Raw genomic sequence first — 21,446 nt, 5'->3', positions numbered from 1 at the left:
TTGACCATTACGTCAATTCAGTTCAAACGTTGTACACTTTTTCCTAGGCAAATACTTCCATAAATGTATTTCATTATTTTATTTATTTATTTTTTTTCATATAGGCCATTTACGGGTTTTATGGGTTCGAAGAGCAAACCATACCAGTAAAGTGCGCTTTTTGAGCGCGTGACGAGTGAAAGAGCGTTTGTACATACGCCTATCATCATAATTTCATCTTGGTGTAAACTTTCAACATTTCTGGTGAGATAGTTGAACAGTAACAAAACATTAATTGAGCTATTATATTTACACTCTCACGTTTCTATCTGGATGTGCATACAGAGAAGCGCCGTAGCATTTATCGCAAGCGCCTTGTTCATTTCTCTGCTCCCGACTTGCCGTGTCAACGAACTGCGTACATAAACGCTTGGCTATCGATCGAATGATAAAACCCAGAAATGGGGCGATTACCCTTGCTGATTTCATCCCCTAAACATAGAGAAACGCTCATGTAAAACTGCGAGCGTAATTTCCTATATTTAATTGTTAGAATTCATGCAAGAAAACAGTGTTACAACAGGAAATCATAATTAATTCGCTTTCATAGTGGAGACTGTTAATCGAAGCCCTCGGTACATTTCCTTGGAAAGCTGGGATTCCAAAGGATTTCTTTGGTCTCGTGAGTAAATAAATAGCTAATAAAAGTTATTGAATGTATCTACTACCTGCTGAAAGAGTCTCTTCTCAATCTCACTTGAGAAAATTATTAGCCTCTGAAAACCATCGCAATCTGGCCGTGTCAAGTCAGGCCAGGCCGGGTCGTGTCGGGCTGCTCATGTCTCAGCTAAATTTAAATATCGTTTCGCTCGCTGCGCTCGCTCGCCCGTAACAGACACCCGTATTTAGTGAAATGTGTAACGCGAATCCGCAGAGTTTTCCATTTTTGCGAGGAGAGGTTGGGATAATAACCTTCTTGCGTGCTGAAGAATGTTTTTGGGAAGACCATCCTGCTTTACCTTGGAAATTTTGGCAGACTGTTCAGTTTGTTCTTGCTAACTCCAGACGATTTTGCTCTCATGAATGGCATTCTCGGACTGACAACATTATTTTAGTCACTGCTACAAGGAAGAGAGGCTGTATTATAGCCAAAAAAAATAAAGAAATGGTGGGCTGAGTCTACCATCTCGGCTAGGGGTTATTATTCTTTCCTTCCTTAAATATCGATAAGCTTTATTTTACATCCATTTCATGTATTTGTCAATCAAAACAAAATAAACAGTGTTATGAGAAACATGTAACGATTCTTCGTTAAGAAATATTAGCACGACACGGCTGAAGATCGTACGTTACGATTATAAACAATAACAAACTCACGTGTGTCTACTGCCCCGCTGGACCTACTGTACAAAGATCATGGAAAACCGTTGCAGAGAAAAATGGACAGTGCCTAGACTGAAGTATTTCCTGAAGTCTAGAGGAATACCCTGTTCAGGGTACACCACTGGCGTGTTGTTTTGAGTTTTTGTACGGTATTTTGGAGCCCTCGGCATCGTCGGATTTCGGCCGGCGGTCTCGTCTCTGCACGATTTCGGCTTTAAACATTGTACAATTTTCATATGAAAAACTTTGTAGATATTCTTCAGCATTTTGGAGATGAAGCATTGTTCTTTTAGAAAGCTAAATTTTATGGGTTTCAAACAAAATGTGCAGCTAGAGACTTGTAAATATGTGATGAATGCTGTCACACCCGGTGTGCTTTCACGGTTCCTATAGTAACGTTTTCCTGCATTTACCGCATTAAAGCATAACTAGGAAATTAGTATAACCACTAAAGAATAATATCATGAAGAACTTACGTACGGTATATCATTAAATATCACGGGAAAGATTTTTAAAGATATGCGATGTCTATGGTTTCTGCACGAGTAGCCCAACTTCCATATTGAACTAACTGGCGATCAATGGCAACTCTTGAGTTAGTGACGGTGGGAATTCCTGTTACCCTCGACGATTTTCTTAAGCCTTGAAGAGACGGAATCGGGGTCAGCTTCTATTTACCCCTTCACAACCTGATGTCTCTCCCAAATGTGGATAATATTATTGTTCTGTGGGTGGTAGAATGAACAGTGAAAAAACTGAAGGGGATATAACAAGATCAGAAAATAATTTGCATACATGCCTGTGCGGCACTATCGGGATCAGTAATACCAATCCATTATTTTGTTTGAACAATTATGAAACTCTTACGTAATAGTTTTGAATGTTTGTTGGGTTCTGACGATCATAATACTGAATTTCGAAAGTCATTGTTCAGAGTCTCGTTATTTATCGCTCAGATGTTGATTAGTATAAGTATCCGCAATAGTACCGCTGCTGAAAAGATTGTTCTCCACAGAGGATGAGTGATAGCTTAACGTTACTCCCCATGTTGACTAAGTACGAATGAGGGAGATGTGTTTGTGGTTAGCGTAGTGCGTGCGAAGAATGAAGTCTTGTAGTTCTGTGTGTGTGTGTGTGTGTGTGTGTGTGTGTGTGTGTGTGAAAGTCTGTGAAGTTTATGTAAGGGGTAATATGCCCTGATTCATAATTAAGTAAACCAGGCCAAAATTAAGGGCCACAAGCCGAGGTCAGCAAGTTATACAGGTTGATGCATAATACCAGCGTCAAATGGGGGAGCCCACGGCAATTGCAAGGGGACTGGCTGTGTTTAGTCTGTAAGTTTAACTCAAAGTTAAATTGGGTCAGGCGCAGAAATAAGCGAATCAGGAGCAGCCAGTTTACCTGCCTGTCATGGTGTGGGTTTGGTGCACTTTACAGTATAATCAACTTACTACCTAAACATAAATTTAAATTTATTTTATTTTAACAGCCTTGGTGGAATGTGTTGGTGGAGCGTTGTCAACACACTGGGACGGACTGAGAGTACGGATACAGTGGGTGTTTACAGTGTAGATAAGTTGTACTGTATTGCATTACTCACTGTTATGACTAGACCCTAGGGTACAGTCGTGTGTTACTGCTTGTTGTGAGAGCTGTTTGTGACAGCAAAGGTGGTAGTGTATCTGGTGATTAGTGACTTCAAAGGATTAGCTATTGTGCTCAGGTCGGTTTCCATGTTTGTTTCTACATACAATATTCACGAGTGTATCCTTCATCACAATTATATCGTCAGTGCCTGAAATTCGGTTCCGATGAAAATTGGCAAATACATTTTGTGTGACTATGAAAAGAAGGCATTAGAAGTTATTGCAGGTCGACGAAAAGTAAATGGTCAAAGGTCAAGATCAATTTACAGGGTGTGGCGATACATCATGAATGCATTGTTCAATTTGGATTAAGATTCGCACATGCAGGTACATTGTGCATCGGAATAGGTAGAAGTGGTTTTGGTAGTCGTGATGGTGGTGGTGGTGTGATAGTTGTGGTGGTGGTGGTGTGGTGCGGTAGTTATGGTGGTGGTTGTGGTGTGATAGTTGTGGTGGTGGTGTGATAATTGTTTGTGGTGATCGTCGGGGTAAAGTAGTTGTGTTGGTGGTGATGATGGTGATGTTAGAGCTAAAGGAAAAGCGATGGTGTTATGATCATTTTATTCTTTATTTTTTAAAGTGTTAAGAGTATACCCTAGTGAAGTGTTGAATAGCATAGCATTGACTCCAACACCACACATCACAGCTTGTCGTTGGGGCATCTCAGTGACTATGCTTGTGGGTGCTACCAGTGCTGGTGTTTGTGAACAGTTATCATCAAAAGTCCACTCATCTCTCATGTCTTTTTCCTTAGTGAAGTCAGACTCCGGAATGAGGCGTAGTTGGAGAAGATGCTAATTAGCGTGTCACAAGCATGTGAGTGATAATATACAGTACACATCAGTTCGGTGTGTTCTGTTGAAATATCAATGAATCCAGCGATGATAGAAGGGCGGGAGGAACGAGATAATTTTCGTAGTTTTGAGTGCGGCTGTGTGTGTGTGTGTGTGTGTCTGTGTGTGTGTGTGTGTGTGTGTGAGAATAAAAAGGTCCATCAGTTTTCATCCGATTATAAACAAACATGGTGGAAACTAAGAACATCAGTCCGAGGGTTAACTGTTATTTAATACAATAAGTAAAGGTCAAGGACGCAGAGCTAGGTCAAATTTGCCCTTGCGAGGCCAACCTAATAATTTTTCCTGAGATTTACACCCAACTTGCCAGAGAGAATGAGCGTAAGGCAAGAAGAAAGGGATTCATTTATTTTTAGAACAAGAAGTCACAAGTGCTGGTTAATGAGTAAGGTCAAAGCTCGACCCACGATTTTGTGAGTGCTAAATTAACAGAAATAGTTTTGGTATGATGTGAATCCGCATTTTATGAAGGATCAAGAATTAAACAAGAATAAAGTAGTCTGCATTTCAGAGTAATCTGTGGAAGATCTAGGTCATGGGACAAGTCAGATATAATCGATTCTTAGACCAGTTAGTGAGGGTGTATGTTGTTCGCTCTGACTACTTGAGATTTCTTTTCTGTGCTAATTAATTGCTTGGCTTTCAGCATATTCCTGCATTTTGTGGCAAATGACATCACATAGAAGTAATATTCAAACTATGGATGTCTGGCGGTGACATATGGAGGTTAATTGTTTGTAGGCAGACTACTGAGCCTTGGGAATAGACTGTTAAGACTACGTCCAAAGTCAGACACATGAAAAGTATATATATTGTAGATAGTCAATTATTGGCACACATTACCACTCTAATTCCTGAATTTCTGCAGTTAATCCAGTTACATGTCCTTTCTAGTTAGTAGCATATATATACTGGTATACACACACACACACACACACACACACACACACATATATATATATATATATATATATATATATATATATATATATATATATATATAGTGGTAGTTATATCAATAGCTTCACCACGTACTGCTTTAACAAAATTGTTTATGTATCATCAGACTTCCAAACACATGTGCACAGCATGGAGCGTGGCATCATTGCACGAACGCATGCACACTGACTGCTAGGTACGCAGCCTTTTTATCCTTCACTTGACAAAGTCAGACGAGGGTATTGTTCTCACTGGTGTCCGTCCATAGGGTTGGTGGCCTGAGGGGCTGACCGGACGTTGAGATACCGTTATCGGAGCAAATCTCAGGAAACATTAACTATAGAGTAATGAACTATCACTAGTTATGTGTCTTATAGTGAACTGGTGCCTTTTGATAGGTAGAATGCTGTCCTGTGATTTTTTTTTTTTTAACAATGAAAAAGTAAAAAGGCATAGAAATTTCGCTTCTGGAGCAAAACTCAGAAAGTATTAACTAGAGCCATGAAATTTTCACATAGCTATGTGTCTAATAGTGGACTGGTGCCCTTTGATAGGTAGAATGCTGTTTTAAGTAGTTTTTCAATATAATGAAAAAAATATATATATATTCATGGATTTCATTGCATCCTGCGCAAGGAATCTGAAGGGACCAGGTTATGTTTACCATGGATAAACTACTGAAATTTTTAAGTTTTAATGTCTCTGTGTCATACGGGGGGTGGGGGGGAGTGAGGGCAGTTATGAGCTTGGTTTGGTGTGCAGGGAGGTGAAAGGTGTGTGTTTTGCCAGATGGAGGGCTGCAATGAAGATGATGATGATGATGATGAGGAGGAGGAGGAGGAGGATGGTAGTTGAGATGATGACGATAGCGATTCTGATGATGATGGTAGTGTTGGTGGTGGTTGTGATGGTTATGGCGATGATGATGACGATGGTGATGGTGGTAGATGATGATGATGATGATAACAGTGGTGGTGATAGTTGAGATGATGATTGTGACGATGGTTGTGGTACTGTTCGTTGAGATGATGGTGATGATGGTAGTGGTAGTGTTCGGTGAGATGATGATGGATGGGGGTGGTAGTCGAGATGATGATGATGATTTTGTCTGTCATCTTTTAAAGTTTTAATGTGTCTGTGTTATACAGAGGGGGGGGGGGGATGAGGGGCGTTATGAGCTTGGTTAGGTGTATATCGAGGTGGGGGGGGTATGTGCTTGGTCAGATGGAGGATTGCAACAGCGCAGCATTACCTGTGTTTTTAATCTACATTAGATTAGCTCAGGACATGCCCTTGTTGCTTCAGGAAACACTGTCCATTTTCGATCCTACTATCCATTTCAGAGGCGGAGTTGCGCTGTTTATCGCAAATATCTCCTAAACGAATCGTTGGATCAGTATGGTATTTCAACACACTACTTTTGACATCCGGGCCTAATTTATGACCCTTAAACCATATTGCTATGTATGTTATGTGAGGAGTTTACTCGTGAAAAATAACAGAAAGTCGACTAGTCATGTTGACGCATTCGAAGGAAAGTGTTGCCCCCCCAACACCCTCCCAAACTATTCCTTAACTACCCCTACTTCTCCCCCTTCTCGTCCTCGTTATCCCTCCTATTCTCCCCGAGCTCCTCGCCTCCTTCATCACTCTTGTGTCCCTCCCTCATTATCCCAGCCTGTATTATAATGTAAGAATGTTATGTAGTTGTAGACGTATTGATATGATTATTTGCAATGGATGCAAGTCGTATTTCGCGTAGAAAGTACTGTACATCAGGATGATTACGTACATGTAATAGAAGCTATGCCTATATGTTTTCAGTGTTTATGGTCAACCATTGAAATTCACGAACTACAAATTGTATCACTTGTTGCCGGAACCTTCTCGGATAAGTTATTACTATTATTACAATACTGTGTATTCATCCTAAAATGTGAACATGGTCCAGTGTATATATTTATTGTTTTACCTGTCTCTATTTATATTATTAAAAAATTATAAACTCCAATGCTCTATTGTATATGATGCGTAATATTCATTTATATATACATACATACATCGTCATTTTATTGTAAATACTATTACATACATTCCATTACATTTATTAAGTTGGAGCAATATATCATATTGTAGGAATAAAACTATGTAAACAATATAACAAAATTTATTCAACATCACTTTCAAAGAAGACGTCATCATCTTCATCATCACTGGCGATGTTGATAATAATGGGTTCCACTCCCTCGTGTATGTTGTCAGTCTTCCAGTATTCTTCTTCAAATTTGCGGGAGTGCTGAACAGCCCCCGCCCACACGTCCTTGTGTACCATATGCCTGGCTTCCTCCAATCTATCCTGTAGGTCCGTCCGGGTAAACCGTTGTAGTGTGGAGCGCACATGGCGCTTCATACAGCCCCATACTTGCTTGATGGCGTTGAGTTTTGGGTGGCCAGGTGGCAACCGTATGACCTCGTGGCCCCACATACGGATGGTGTTGTCGATTTTATACTGGGGTTGTGGGCGGTTCTGCTGGCAAAGGAGCAGCAGCTCAGGGCGAGTGGCAGCAGGTGGGATGGAAATTTTGTGCTGCTCCAGCCATCTGATGAGGTCCGCCTTCCGGGTGGCTGTGGTAGGGCATCGACTCTCCTCTGTTAGCTGACTGTGGTAAGGTGCATTATCCAGTACAAGCACCGATGGGTTTGGCAGTGACGGAAGGAGCTGCGTTGTTAGCCATCGCTGGAACAGTTCTCCGTTCATTTCCCCATGATAGTCACCCTGGTTACTTTTGGCTGGGTAGCACAGGTAGGAACCGTCAACAAAACCTTCGTCCGTGCCAGCTGCGACCACCACAAATCGCTCCCCTTCACCAGGTGGTACCTGACGACTGTAGGTGGTGCTGATGGGAGCCTGAGTGGTATCCACCCACTCCCTACTGTGGCCCATCCTGGTGGTAAACCATGTCTCATCCACATACACCACCGTTCTTCCCTCCTTCCGGTGGCGTTGTAGAGCCCGGAGCGCGGCTATCCGACGACACACCACCTCCAGCGATTCCTTCCTCACATACATCTTGCGTTGTGACACTCTGTATCGGAATCCCATGGTGTGCATGATCCGCCAAACTGTTGTTTCAGAGGTATCCTCGGGGATAATACCAGCTGTTTTCAGATCAGCTGATATGACACTGAGTGTGAAATGTTGTCTTTCTGAAAACTTTCTGTGGATGTGGCGGCGTATTGCACCGACAGTAAAGTTGTCGAAGCATCCCGTGTAGGTTGTGGACGGTGGTGCTGGTGTGGAAGGGGAGGATGTGGCGGCTTTGCTGACAATTCTCCTCACTGTTGACACACTCGTGCCCATGATGTTCGCAACTCGCTCGTAAGGCCTGTGTGCATAAAGATCAGTGTTGTTATATTTTGCATTTCTTCTATAATATGACATTGCGACATAATACAGTCTGCCTTACTGTTATATATGTTAAGAAACGTTTACACATAACATAAAACAGAAAAAAAATTTGATATAGATAGCAAGTTCACTTACACAGGAAAGTCTATTACATCAATACTCGCATAATGCAAAATATCGTAGGTTATTATAGACATAAAAGACTCGAAGGAAAAGGGTCTTGTGGCTCAATCTTTACCCAGAGCCTTATGAACCAGCAGCATCTTACTTTGCTTTCACAGCCAGAGACCTCGTTCTCCCTATAAATAATTGACTCCAAGATAATTGTTATCCATGAGATCATTATGATTTTTTAGGCAGAGATTCTGCCAACATTATTATACACTTATATAGCCACAGTACCGATTGAATATTTTTGGTGGAATTTTTACTTTTTATACCATTGTCTAGCAAATGCTCGAACAAAATAAAGTGAAGTGGGTGGTTATTATGCCCGCCGTATTCAAAGAAACACAGCACATATACTATAAACATGGACAAAACTATGTACTCACCTATTCAAACTTATGTAAGTTCGACCACGGGTGCTTTCCCTCTTGAACAAAGTGGCAAGACGAATGATAAAAGCTGTCCTGCATCCACGGGGGCAACGGGAAGACATTGTAGATACTGTTGTTATATAGCGGGCGTGCCTCGACAGTCAATGATCTATCCCCTGTACCTGCTGATGTCATAACCTCGGGAAGGGGAAGGGGGGGTACCTCAGAGAGGGGGGAAGTGATACGGGAGAGTGAGGATATTCAATGAAAGCATAGATTGCTTATTAAAAATAAAAGATGAACAAATAAAGCAACCATGAACGATTTTATTTGGTTGCCCAAAAACAAAACTAAATTCATATTTTTGGTAACCGTAGATACATCGGTAATGATACGGCCATAACAACGTAATTAGGCAATGATTTTATGGTCGTTTGACCCACTGTGGTTTTCATGGCCACACACAACAGTAGGTAACTGTGTTAAATAATATTACTAATGTATGATAAGTATATACATACTGTCATATTCAAATATTATGTATGCAATTAGAATGAAAAAAGAAAACGGAAGTGCAAAGATGGGAGAGGGATGGTGTGACTGGGAGTAAAGAGGGAAACGGGGAGGGGGTGAACGCGATATTGAGGGGTAGGGAAGGAATGATCAGAGGGTTGTTCAGGGTGTTAGTGGAGGAGCTACCCCACACAGTCGCACTCGTCCGATTTTGTATAACACCTTAGATTTGATGACTGGATTAGGCTTAATATCCTTCAGTAAACTCCTAATGTAACATATGTAGCAGTATGGTTTAAGGGTCATAAATTAGGCCCGGATGTCAAAAGTACTGTGTTGAAATATCATACTGATCCAACGATTCGCTTAGGAGATATTTGCGGAAAACAGCGCAACTCCGCCTCTGAAATGGATAGTAGGTACTATTAGCTTTTGACTAGACTCACTCTTCATGGCTGGGTAGTCTCATTTGCACACACGTGGCTTGATCTCGCACGTAGCCTCGTTCATACGCTGCCCATTTGTTGTGCTCGGTGAGTGTTGCTTTTGTCGTGGAAAGTGCTCATGATTGAATGCACGTTTGCTTGTGAAAAAATTCAATCTGACATCATTAATATTTGCCAGTTGACATGTTCTGTCGTATACAGTAGACCAGTGGAAACATATCTAGTGTTGCTGCATTTTCGGAATTGATTGAGTCTCTGATGTTTGGAAGTTCATAGAATAATTTAGTTACCTGTGATTATGTTGTATTCTCTAATCAATTGATTCATTTTTGTTTTTCATTTTTCTACAAAGGATTGCAGTGTGTCATCCTATTAATAAATGAAATACTGGAAGTGTTTTTTCCCATCCCTGAATCCAGGGCTGCCATATAGCGAAATTCCTTCATTACCATCATCATCATCATCATCATCATCATCGATATTCATTCTGACCTCTTTCCCAACCTAAGCATGGGTTGATAAAGTCAAGAGAGCAAGAAAAAACTGACAAGAGGAAGAATTACACAGGAAACTGCTCAGTTGGATGGGCCACACGGTCTTTCACTGACGTGAGGCAAAAGCTTCTCATAACTCTCATAGACCCAACCAGTTCACATAAACAATTGCCAGAAAAAGAATATTGGCATCTGCATTTTTGATAAGTTGTCTTTGGCTTCATTTGCAGCATGAAAGGCATGAATAATGACTCTTGGTTGCATGGACTATTATAATGACAGTCTGCATCTTGATCTAATCATAGTATATTCTCGGTGGCAGTTGCATATACCCTCTATGTGTGTTCTTTCTCTGTACATAACTCCATGTTTCAAAACGTCAAATTGTCCTACCTTATTTTCGTACACACGGAGAAAGTTTCTTGGTGGTTGGGACTTTGTTTTACCAAGGACTCTCCGTCATAATTTCAGTCCACACTTTGTCTGATTGCTGAGATGATACTGTCAGAAATGCAAGTATCCGGATCGATTATTAACTGTTGCAAAGTTAGTCATTTCTGTGTGTGTGTGTGTGTGTGTGTGTGTGTGTGTGTGTGTGTGTGTGTGTGTGTGTGTGTGTGTGTGTGTGTGTGTGTGTGTGTGTGTGTGTGTGTGTGTGTGTGTGTGTGTGTGTGTGCGCGCGCGCGCGCCATTATTGCCATCAGGTGAAACCATCAGCCACCGGTGGATGCTGCTGATGCGCTTCTATAGCCTGGGATGATTACTGTTATCACACCTAGCTGTGTGTTCAAATTGTTCTTTATGTAGAGAAAAAGGAATCAAAGGCTAGAATCTCGCAAACTTGTCACTTCAGGAGAGAGAGAGAGAGAGAGAGAGAGAGAGAGAGAGAATGTAGTATATCCAATTGCAATCCTAGCCGTGTGTCTGGCTGTCCGTGTGTGCAGCGCAGACAAAACTGGAATAATGACTGCAACAAAACTTGGCGGGGTAGTTGCAATTAGGTCACAGATGGGACCCGAAGCAATTATTCATTGATTTCAAGTAGTGGGAGGCGGGATTGAAAAACAACTCTTATCTGAAGCTAAATATCGCACAAAATTACGTTTCCCTCAACAAAATGTACATCATTAGCATCGATAAACAGTTATGCGTGCAATAGTGCAAAAACTATTGCAAGCAAATGTGTAGCTTTTGAGCCAGTCATGTATAAACTACAATAACTCCTGGCGGGTGATATGAAAACATGAATAATTGAAAATTGCTCATCTTTAACACAATTACGACACTTGATGTCTAAGAATATAGTTAGGTACCGTTGATACTGGTGTTATGACTTTCATTTAGCTTTGTAAACAGATTCCTCCAACATTAAGCCATTCTGTTGCAACTGCAAGATGATTGAAACCAAAGCCATACAGTTACAAATGATTGAGATTTGAGAGCAAAGCCCGAGAGCCATGCGCATTAGCAAGTTTGTAGCAGTCCGGTAGGTCCGCAAAGCAAAGGCCCAATATTCTATAATCCGAGCCGTGTGTCTGCCTTTCTGTTTGTGTAGCGTAGCTGAAATTGGAAATATGATTGCAATGAAACTTAGCAGGATAGTTGCATTTGGGCCACAGGTGGGCCCATTTCATTTCGTATCAATTGAAATTTTCTAAAGGGGTGTTTTGGTCCCTAATAATTTTTCCAATATACTTTACATTACGTGGAATTCATCAAGTCGGGGATGTCCAATGTCGAGGCAGCGATTCAATAGTTTCGAGCAGCAGGTGCGATGGTTGAAACAAAACTTTATATTACAGGTATCGATATACAAATCTACGTGTAATGGTGAAAAAAACTATTGCTAGCACATGCATAGTTCTTGAGCCAGTCGTGTGTAAGTGAAAGAATTCCTGGTGGACAGGAGGGAAACATGAATCGCTGAAAATTGGTAATTTCCAACACACAATTACGACACTTGAAATCAAAATATAAGAATAGGATTTGATAATCTGGCACCACTGGCATCAGTGCTGCGTTGCGCATTGGGCTGTAAAAACAGATTTCTAATTCATTCAACCATTCTGTTACATTTACGATACAGCCGATACCATGTGCAAAGAACTGAGATTCGAAGGCAAAGCCCAAGAGCCCTCCGCGGAAGCCAGTACCCAGCGACGTGGTAGGGCTGCGAAGTACTTGTATAATGCTATGGAATAAGGCATGCTCACGTTTGTCTCCTCCAGCGTGATAGCGTCAGAAAACAGTGGGAAGCAAACTCATTCTTTCAAATTCAGTGACTCATTTGTCATATTTAATGGTTTACATGATGCACTCTTAAACTATCCACCAGCAAGATCCACTGATATACAATTTACTCAGTTTAACTCGTTTCTTGCCTCAGTAGATCTTTGTCAACTAGTAACTCATTCCAATTTTCGGTATTCTGTACATGAATTTCTGTATGAAACTGACGAGGCAAAGAACCAAAGACGGTCGTAAATGGCCGAATGCGATATGTTTAGAGATGAACATGGCAAACACAGCATCCATTTTTGACCGTGACTGTGTGTGTGTGTGTGTGTGTGTGTGTGTGTGTGTGTGTGTGTGTGTGTGTGTGTGTGTGTGTGTGTGTGTGTGTGTGTGTGTGTGTGTGTGTGTGTTTTCTGGCCATGAATATAATTTTGCCATATAGATAGAGTGGTTTCTGTCGACCAGTTGACCAATTTATCATTCTAAATATACTGTTTCTTTTCAGATGTTGGTGGCCACTGTGGTTCCTACGCTCTACATCTTTCGGTGAGTAATAATTCATATCAGATTGTTTGATACCTATACAACCATTTTAGTGCATGGGTCGTGACACGGTTAGTTTTCGATAAAGGGTACATGTGTCGTAAGTTTCGGATGTGAAACCGGAACTTTTGTCAACATTTAAGCTAGCCAATTTACCGCACAGTGCATCATATTTCATTCACTGCTGCTATCAGTTTTTATCTGTCAACCAATCCTCTTATGTCCCTTCAGGAGGGAAAAGGTCAAACGTCAGGCTATTCTGTCCCGACATTTAAGGCAAGTGTGACATACCTTGCTCGACCCGGAGTTTCATTATGTGAAAAAAAAAAGTCACCTCTTGAATGTAGACAATGGCTAGCCCTATCTAGATAAAGCGCCTAAGACCACTAGATCATCAGGCACAACAGTGACACTGTAATTACCTAATCAAAGCACCTCTTCACCTTCATGGTATATATTAAGCGGGAACAGAAAATATTAGTTCAATTTATAAAAACACTTTTCCAATTTCTGCAATATTAAGTAAGCCCACGTATGAAAAAAAAAAAATCTAATAAAAAGGAAGCTGCACAAAGAGAGGATATTATCCAAATGGGCAGAAAATCTTGAAAATTTATAGACTCGTCCTTTGTGTATATGAAATTGTACAACCAAAGATGGCAGAGTTACTATGGTATGCCATCCACAAGCCGTGATGTTGTGTGGGGGTAGATGTGATAAAACCCGTGAATATTGTCTGTTAAGGACTCTCCCTAGCACCTCACTTGTACCCTTTTATTTCGTATATGGCAGGTTAATATTCACTCGCATGTCATTTCCATAAACCTTTTGGATACTGAAGGGATAACTATGAAAGATCCCCGAGGTGTATTGAATCCCCCCTTACCTGACAAGAACACGCACCGTACGCCGTAGGAATCCGTCGGCCTGAGCTTTCCGAGAAGAGCTATAGTGTGTTGGTTGTAGCCCGACAAAGATCTCCAGCCCCTTCCAGCTCAGTTGATGGCCAGGGTTGACTATATTTCATTATTAAACGAGCAAACTCGTCCCTTCCTCATGGTTAAGGGTCATCTTTACGCAACCACCACATACTATTTGATATGTGAGGCTGGCCCAGTTCCGTCAGATGAAAACAAGCCGAATGTACTGTGTGCGCAAGTTGCACAAAACCATCCCGGTTGTTGCGAAATTGAGTCCACAAGGAGCGATGCGCTGACGTTGTGCACCGAGCCACCCTACCAATCTACCTGCTTGCTCTACCAACCTACCAACCATTCATCAGGTCAACAGCAAACCAACAAAACTACCAACATACCTATTTACCTTCCTAAGTTAACCTGACCTCAGCTAACCTAACGTAATCTCACCTCACCCACCTACCTAGTCTATCACAAACCCACTCTATCTTGCCTTACCTGACCTGACCTCAATTGACCTAACAACCAACCATCGTTCCACTTTCCCTCCCCAAAGGCCGTTCCCATCCCATAAGACTAGAAGTGACAGAGATTCAAAAGTATTAATATCGTCCATAATGAAACAATGAAAAAAAATGGAGGATGTGTGTGTGTTGGGGAGGGGGGGTTCAGTGTTGGTAGGAGGAGGAGGAGGAGGAATAGATGATTGGAATATGTAAACAGATAGGGATACATGGATGGTTTGATAAATACTTAGATAAACAGACAGATAAGTGAATAGATTCGCTGAGTTGACTGTTCACTGATTTATCGAGAGAGAGAGAGAGAGAGAGAGAGAGAGAGAGAGAGAGAGAGAGAGAGAGAGTGAAAGAGAATCATTAGTGATGCTGATAACTAGTAACTTGAGCATGCCCTACTTTCGTGTGTGTGTGTGTGTGTGTGTGTGTGTGTGTGTGTGTGTGTGTGTATGTATGTCTTCTGTATTTCAGCTCTCCTCCAGGAATGAAAGTCTGATAAGAATACTGAAAATGTAGAATTAGAGCGATTGAGAGGAAGGGGAGGGCAGGGCTTCAATGGAAGCAAAATATGAAATACACCATGAGTCACAAAGGTCTGAGCATCCAGGAGGGCGAGAGGCGTGTTTGGAAGAGAGGAAACTGGAAAAAATTGTTATGTAGGGATGAAAGAGCAAATTGGAATAAATCTGTTGCATGAGAGGAATGACCACTTTGAGTTACAGTGGTATGGGGAGAGAATGGATGATGAGAGACAGAAAAGATGTACTGTTTGGAAGCAGAGGGAGTGAGATGAAAGGGGAAGCTGAAGAGGAAGGGGAAGGAAAGTGTGAAATAGATATAGAATTATCTGTCTGAGCACCTATGAAAGTCAGAGGCATGTATAGAATAAGCGAGATATAATTATTAGAGAGAGGAAATTAGAATGAAAAATGTTACGAAGTGTTCACCAGGATGTGCTAAACTGGAACGACTGTGTTACGAGAATGAGTGATGAGAGGTTGATAAAGATGTACTAATCAGATGAAGACCGAATGAGAGGAAGGGTGAAACCAAGGAAAGGCAGACTGATAGTGTTAGTTCTATGGTGAATTATAGAAATCTGAGCATCCAGGAGAGTTATAAACTGTCGCAAAGTAATGAAAATTCTGCTTACCTTTCCTCATGAGGTGACCTGTTTTTTTTTGTTTTTTTTCAACCATACCACCATCACCCGATATTATACAGCTTGGGGTACTGTAAATTTATGAAGGCTCTATCTAATTCCCCTGATACACGACGTCTCCCTGTAGTAAAAATTAAACAGAAAATACGCTACTGTACTAAAGAGATTAATAGATATCAGTAGTAAAGTCATGTACCTTTTTGTTCTCATTGGTGGGTAGATAAAAGCTTAACAAAGTTTCATGGATGTTGCAGAGGACTTAACAGTTGGAAAATATCAGTTCATTTTTTTTTTTTTTATGGTTTAGGATTTAATTTTTAAATATGTGTAGTGTAAATTAGTTTAAAAAAGGATTGTGGATCACTTCATAGTAAGGTAGTGAATAAATTAGAAAAACAGTGTTATAGCTATCCATCTGTTTGTCTATATCCAGACGCCTTAATCCCGGAAGAGTGGCCTCAAACAGGTCTTCTCCTTGTTTTCCCTTCCTCTGCCATCTGACTACCCTCCCTTTAGTCGCACCACTTTCACTCACATACCTCTCCATCCCATCTTACCACATCATCCTCGGTATCCTCATCCCCCTTTCCTCCTCTACACGCACATAGCTGCTTCTAGTCAGTCTATATACTATTAAAATTTCCATTCTGTTTGTCTGTTTGTACCCTCAGATTAGCCGAAACAGTGCATTACAGAGCAACAATTTTTGAACCAACAAACTTAAAATGCTCTAACTTAAAGAATGCGTAAAGAAACCTGGTGCAGTCGACCCAATCGGCCTCTGGTTACCAAAAATGTTAATTAACACTCGTCCATATCTTATATTACGCGATAAATGCGGCGGGGCAATTCCGTGGAGTTTCATGTCCCTGTACAGAGAGAGAGAGAGAGAGAGAGAGAGAGAGAGAGAGTTTATCTGCCTGTCGGTCCTCTATAGAAATCAAGGGGGATGCATATAGAAATCTTTCAACAGCTCTGACAGGTGTAACGTCTTGGGACGAATTAAAGTTATAAACGTGTACATTACATAAGCTGAAGTGGCTCCTCTGATGGCCAAGATTATAATTAATCAGAAATACTTAAGTCAGCATGTTGGAAAGATGGTAGCCAATTACCGATGAATTTCTTACTTCTATAACCATATTATTTGCTACAGCAGGTCGGATGGGTAGACGTATTGGAGGGATGGGTGGGCAGGGTTGTTGGGTGGGTGGGCAGGGTTGTTGGGTGGGTGGGCAGGGTTGTTGGGTGGGTGGGTAGTGGGAAAATAGGTCCATGGTAGGAATAGGGACTTGGAGAATATAACCCTGGGCAAATGGGCCCAATGATAAAATGAGAACCAGAGGATCTTGTGCCCCTAGGAGTGGCCATCCAGGGTCCCAGGTAATGCACGGTCATAGAGTATTACCCAGGCAACGCCGGGTACCCCTTCTAGTACCCAACAAAACGATGGTATAAAGAAAATATTACATGTATCCCTGTTTATAAAATCTTGAATAAACTGTAGGTTCCTCAGTCAGCCACAATTAGAATATCCTTAGAGACATCGGACTGGAGATATATATATATATATATATATATATATATATATATATATATATATATATATATATATATATATATATATATATATATATATATATCCAGCCTTAATGACCAGGGGCTTTTGCCCCAATGGTTGATAGGCCAGGAAAAAAAAAATCGGACTGGAGACAAATTAAAAGCTAGGTAAAAATGATTGATAGGAACAAAAATGCTATGTAATTAAGAAGTCAGTATTTAAAGTATGGAGTATTCACTCAGCCAATAAAGAATAAATACAAAAGGCTTTATATGTCAGTAGTGGCAGAGAATGAAATGAGTACGTGGAAAATGACAATTCGAGCAATAATAATAATAATAATAATAATAATAATAATAGTAATAATAACAATAAAAATAATGATGATGATGATGATGATGATGTAGCTGATGATGATGATGATAATAAAAACAATACCGTAGTGACAGTAACAACGAATAATAATAATAATAATAATAATAATAATAATAATAATAATAATTTTCATTTTCTTTATGCCCTTCACCTCCAGAATGGACTTTGTACTTCTTATTACAACAGCCTATATCCACTTTCGAAAATGTAAAATATATATATATATATATATATATATATATATATATATATATATATATATATATATATATATATATATATATATATATATATATATATAAAGGGATATTTAGAGCCATATCTAATCCTCTCTAAGTTGAAAAAAAATTCATTAGTTGAAGAGCATACACTAGATAGAGCAAAAATAATACATGAATTGTCTCTGGGATTCTAAGTCAGCAAGTAAAGTAAAAAGTTCATAGATAAATGATTGCGACAACTAAATTCAGGTCTGACAAAACGGTAATACGAGCAGATTTTGTTATGTATTTTCTTTTTCTTTTCTTTTTTGCCATGCACCTTTCATGATTAAACCAATTCTTGTATTCTGCCCAGTGTAACCTCTGACAATAATATTCTGTGAAAGGAAAATCAATGGAGACTGGTGGAGTTAATATTGTCACCTTTAGCTCTGTCATGGTCGGAATAGCTCGCACTATGTCTAAAGCTAAAGACAGATTATTCCAGTCAGCTAAGAGTACGTGGTACGGTGAGAAAGGACACAAGGAACATGTGTCCTGTATGTGATGTGCCGCTTTACATGGGTGAATGTTTCGACCAGTACCATACCGAGCAATACCTTCACTAATGGAGCGCACACACACAAACACAAACACACACACACACACACACACACACACACACACACACACACACACACACACACACACACACACACACACACACACACACACACACACACACACACACACACACAAACATATATATATATATATATATATATATATATATATATATATATATATATATATATATATATATATATATATATATATATATATATTTTGTTATTTATCTCAACACAAATGACAGGGAAATAAGTACAGCTTCAGTTTCAGTTGCTAGCATCAGGTTAAGTGTTCATGTGTGGTTTCTGAGAGGACTAAAAACAAAACAGAAGTAATTACATAAAACAGTTATTGGTATAAAACCAAAGAAAGCGTAGCTAGCAAGCACAAAAGTGTTAGCGCGCTACGGGTAAAAAACCTAAGTGAGTGCTGCTGATGGTGGGTCAGCGCAAGGCAAAATACGCCGTAGTTTTTCGCATTTTTCTCGAAATCTATGAGGCCTAGGATCACCGTTCTTTGCTGAGATGAAAGAGAATGAAATTGTGCATAGGATGATGAAATAAAAACATAACGGTGCCGAGATAAGTTCTTCACAAACCCTCCCGGAACAAAAAAAAATGTTGTTTTGTCAAAAATGGGTTTTATTTTTTTGCTTATTACTCGAAGACCATACCTCGTATCAAACTGGGACATCCTTCCCCCCCATTCGAAAGCTAATAAAATTCTCTTTCGATTGATAGTATAACATGTAGAGATTGATTAGTAAACATTCTACTTATGATGTTGGGAAGTGAAATCTATGATCCCGAATGTTTATTTTGAGGGCCCTAACATATGTGTGTGATTTTTTTTTTTGGGGGGGGGTTATCGTGTAGAACAAACATCGACGAATAGGAATATGTGGGTTTTGTGGCAAAATAAATATGTTTGGGTGGTGAAAATAAGCCGAGAATACACATTTTTGTAGTGCGCGGCAGCCGGGGGAAAGAGAAGAGCCTGTGCATCATAGCCTGGAAAGCTTATGAAACTTATCCACGCGCAAAGGGGTTTAGTTTGTGTAATATCCTAGTCTCTGATTTGCCAAGACAGTGCCTACTCACTTTCAGTGGCACACTGCCCATAAGCACAGGAGGCAGTGCCGTTGGACCTTCAGTAGACGATGATCCAACAGGAACGAGCGTGAAACAGTTAACGGTAGATTTCATGTTTGGTTGGGGAGATTCTGGCAAATCTACATCCCTGCTACTTAGTTTCTGGTGAGATGTAATTTTTGTGTCACCTTATTCAGTAGAGCCCAGTATATCAATATGAGGTCCCATGGTCCACCACGTCTAAAACGGTACCTCTTAATGCGCGTCCACACGTGCCCTGGAACATATGCTGGCAGCATGGCTGGCAACATGTTTGGGTACATGTATGCAGCAGTGTTTGTACAGATGTATGCAAACATGTTTCAGTGCAGCTTCGAACACTGGCAGTAGAGGCGAGGGGATAAGTGTGTCCATACCAGGCAGCTGAGACTTCATCATGATGTTGCCAAAATGATCTAGACGCTGCTGTTCCTAACATGTTTGCAGCGTGTTCGTTACTGTGTTGCCTACATGTTGCCAGCACTTGTTCGAGCACGCGTGTGGACGCGCACTTATATCTGCAAGACCTTCTTCTATCAGCCACCTGGGGAAGTGAGGAACGTTTGTAAAACCGGGTAGTTTAGCCACCCAGTCACAGCGGTGCCACCACGTGAAGGGATTCCTCTCTTGCACTGAAAGTTTTATCACTGCCTCTCATCCTCGGTGATTTTGCTGTTTTTTTTTTGTTTTTTTGTCCACTCAATTTCTTCCGTATTCAGTTTTCGTTTTCTTTTTTTTTGGTGTATTTTCCCCTTTCTTTTTTTCTTTCTCTTTGTTCTCTTTCTCCTTTTTCCCTTTTAGTTTTCTTTTTCTCTTTGCTATTTTAGGTACTTATATCTTAGTCGTTTTCTTTATTTGTCCTCTTTCTCTGTTTCTTGTTCTCCTTCTTTTTCTCTATTTTCTAATTTTCTTTCGTTTTTTCTTTGCTATCTTTGTTCTGTTTCTTTCTGGTTCATTTTCTGTCACCTTTGTGTATCTTTTTTTTCTCTGACATGTTCTCCTTTTTCTTTGCTCTGTTTCTGTGTTCTCTTTCTCTCTTTTTCTCCATTTTTTTTCTTTTACAACTTCATAATGATTTTATTTATCTTTTTACGTTCATTTCTCGTCGTCGTCGTCGTCCTCCTCCTCGTCCTCCTCCTCCTCGTCCTCCTCCTCTTCCTCCTCCTCTTCTTCCTTCTCTTCCTCCTCCTCCTGTATTAGGTATAAAGTAATTAATACCATAACCAGAGGTGATATTATGATTGGACAATCGAGTTAATTTGATTTTAATAACAAACTGTGAGGAGGAGGAGGAGGAGGCAAAAAAGAAGAAAGGATGGGGATGACGAGAGATTTGTTGAACTGAAGAAGAACGGAAAAAGGAAAAAGAAGAGGAGAAGGAGAAGAAAGAGGAAGAGAAAAAAGAGCAGAAGGCAATAGGGTCAGTCTTCCAAACTCTCTCCCAAAAGCAGTATTTTCGTAAGCTTAGCGTTATAATTAATTACACTATATTATTATCCGCGTGTTTGTTGTATATGTCTCTTTGTTATGGCTATGAGCTGCGTGAATAACCTATAGAATATTAATAGTACCAGTATTAACAATCAGGCGTCTTAAATTTACCACCACTTGAAAGAAATCATCCTGCGTTTGGCACAATAGCTTACCATAGTTGTCTCGGCCATGAGAGCTTTATGGGGCAGAGCATTTAGAGCGGCGGTTCTTAAACTTTTTCCATCCCAATACCCAGAGGTTCAGCTCCATTTTAACCTGATACACCCTCTCTAATATTGTTACTCCTTTCACTTTCAGTTTCTTTAAAGAGAGAGAGAGAGAGAGAGAGAGAGAGAGAGAGAGAGAGAGAGAGAGAGAGAGAGAGAATGGCTATCAGCAAACTGGTGAACTAAGTGGATTCTTTTGCATCTGTTGTCAACAAAATTATTCATTTGTTCAATACACGACGTTGTTCAGTTTCTTCAGGATGTCTTTCTGGA

At 40.3% G+C, this 21,446-nt stretch overlaps 1 protein-coding gene across 1 annotated transcript in view; it reads right to left on the bottom strand.

Annotated features, from left to right (window-relative positions):
• Positions 1-6,968: 6,968 nt before the first annotated feature.
• Positions 6,969-21,446, bottom strand: part of LOC145408101 (uncharacterized) — a 22,067-nt gene continuing 7,589 nt past the window's right edge. The window contains exons 4-5 of the mRNA XM_080278909.1: positions 8,765-8,902; positions 6,969-8,187 (exon numbers count right to left, since the gene is read on the bottom strand). Coding sequence (XP_080135035.1) covers positions 6,969-8,187; positions 8,765-8,902 — 1,357 coding nt within the window. The remainder of the gene's footprint in view (positions 8,188-8,764; positions 8,903-21,446) is intronic.

The sequence above is a fragment of the Coenobita brevimanus genome, chromosome 75 (genome assembly GCF_032717465.1).
Source record: "Coenobita brevimanus isolate Jiangsu-jjx chromosome 75, ASM3271746v2, whole genome shotgun sequence".
Taxonomy (NCBI): Eukaryota; Metazoa; Arthropoda; class Malacostraca; order Decapoda; family Coenobitidae; genus Coenobita; species Coenobita brevimanus.
This window is presented reverse-complemented; position numbering and strand designations above follow the sequence as displayed.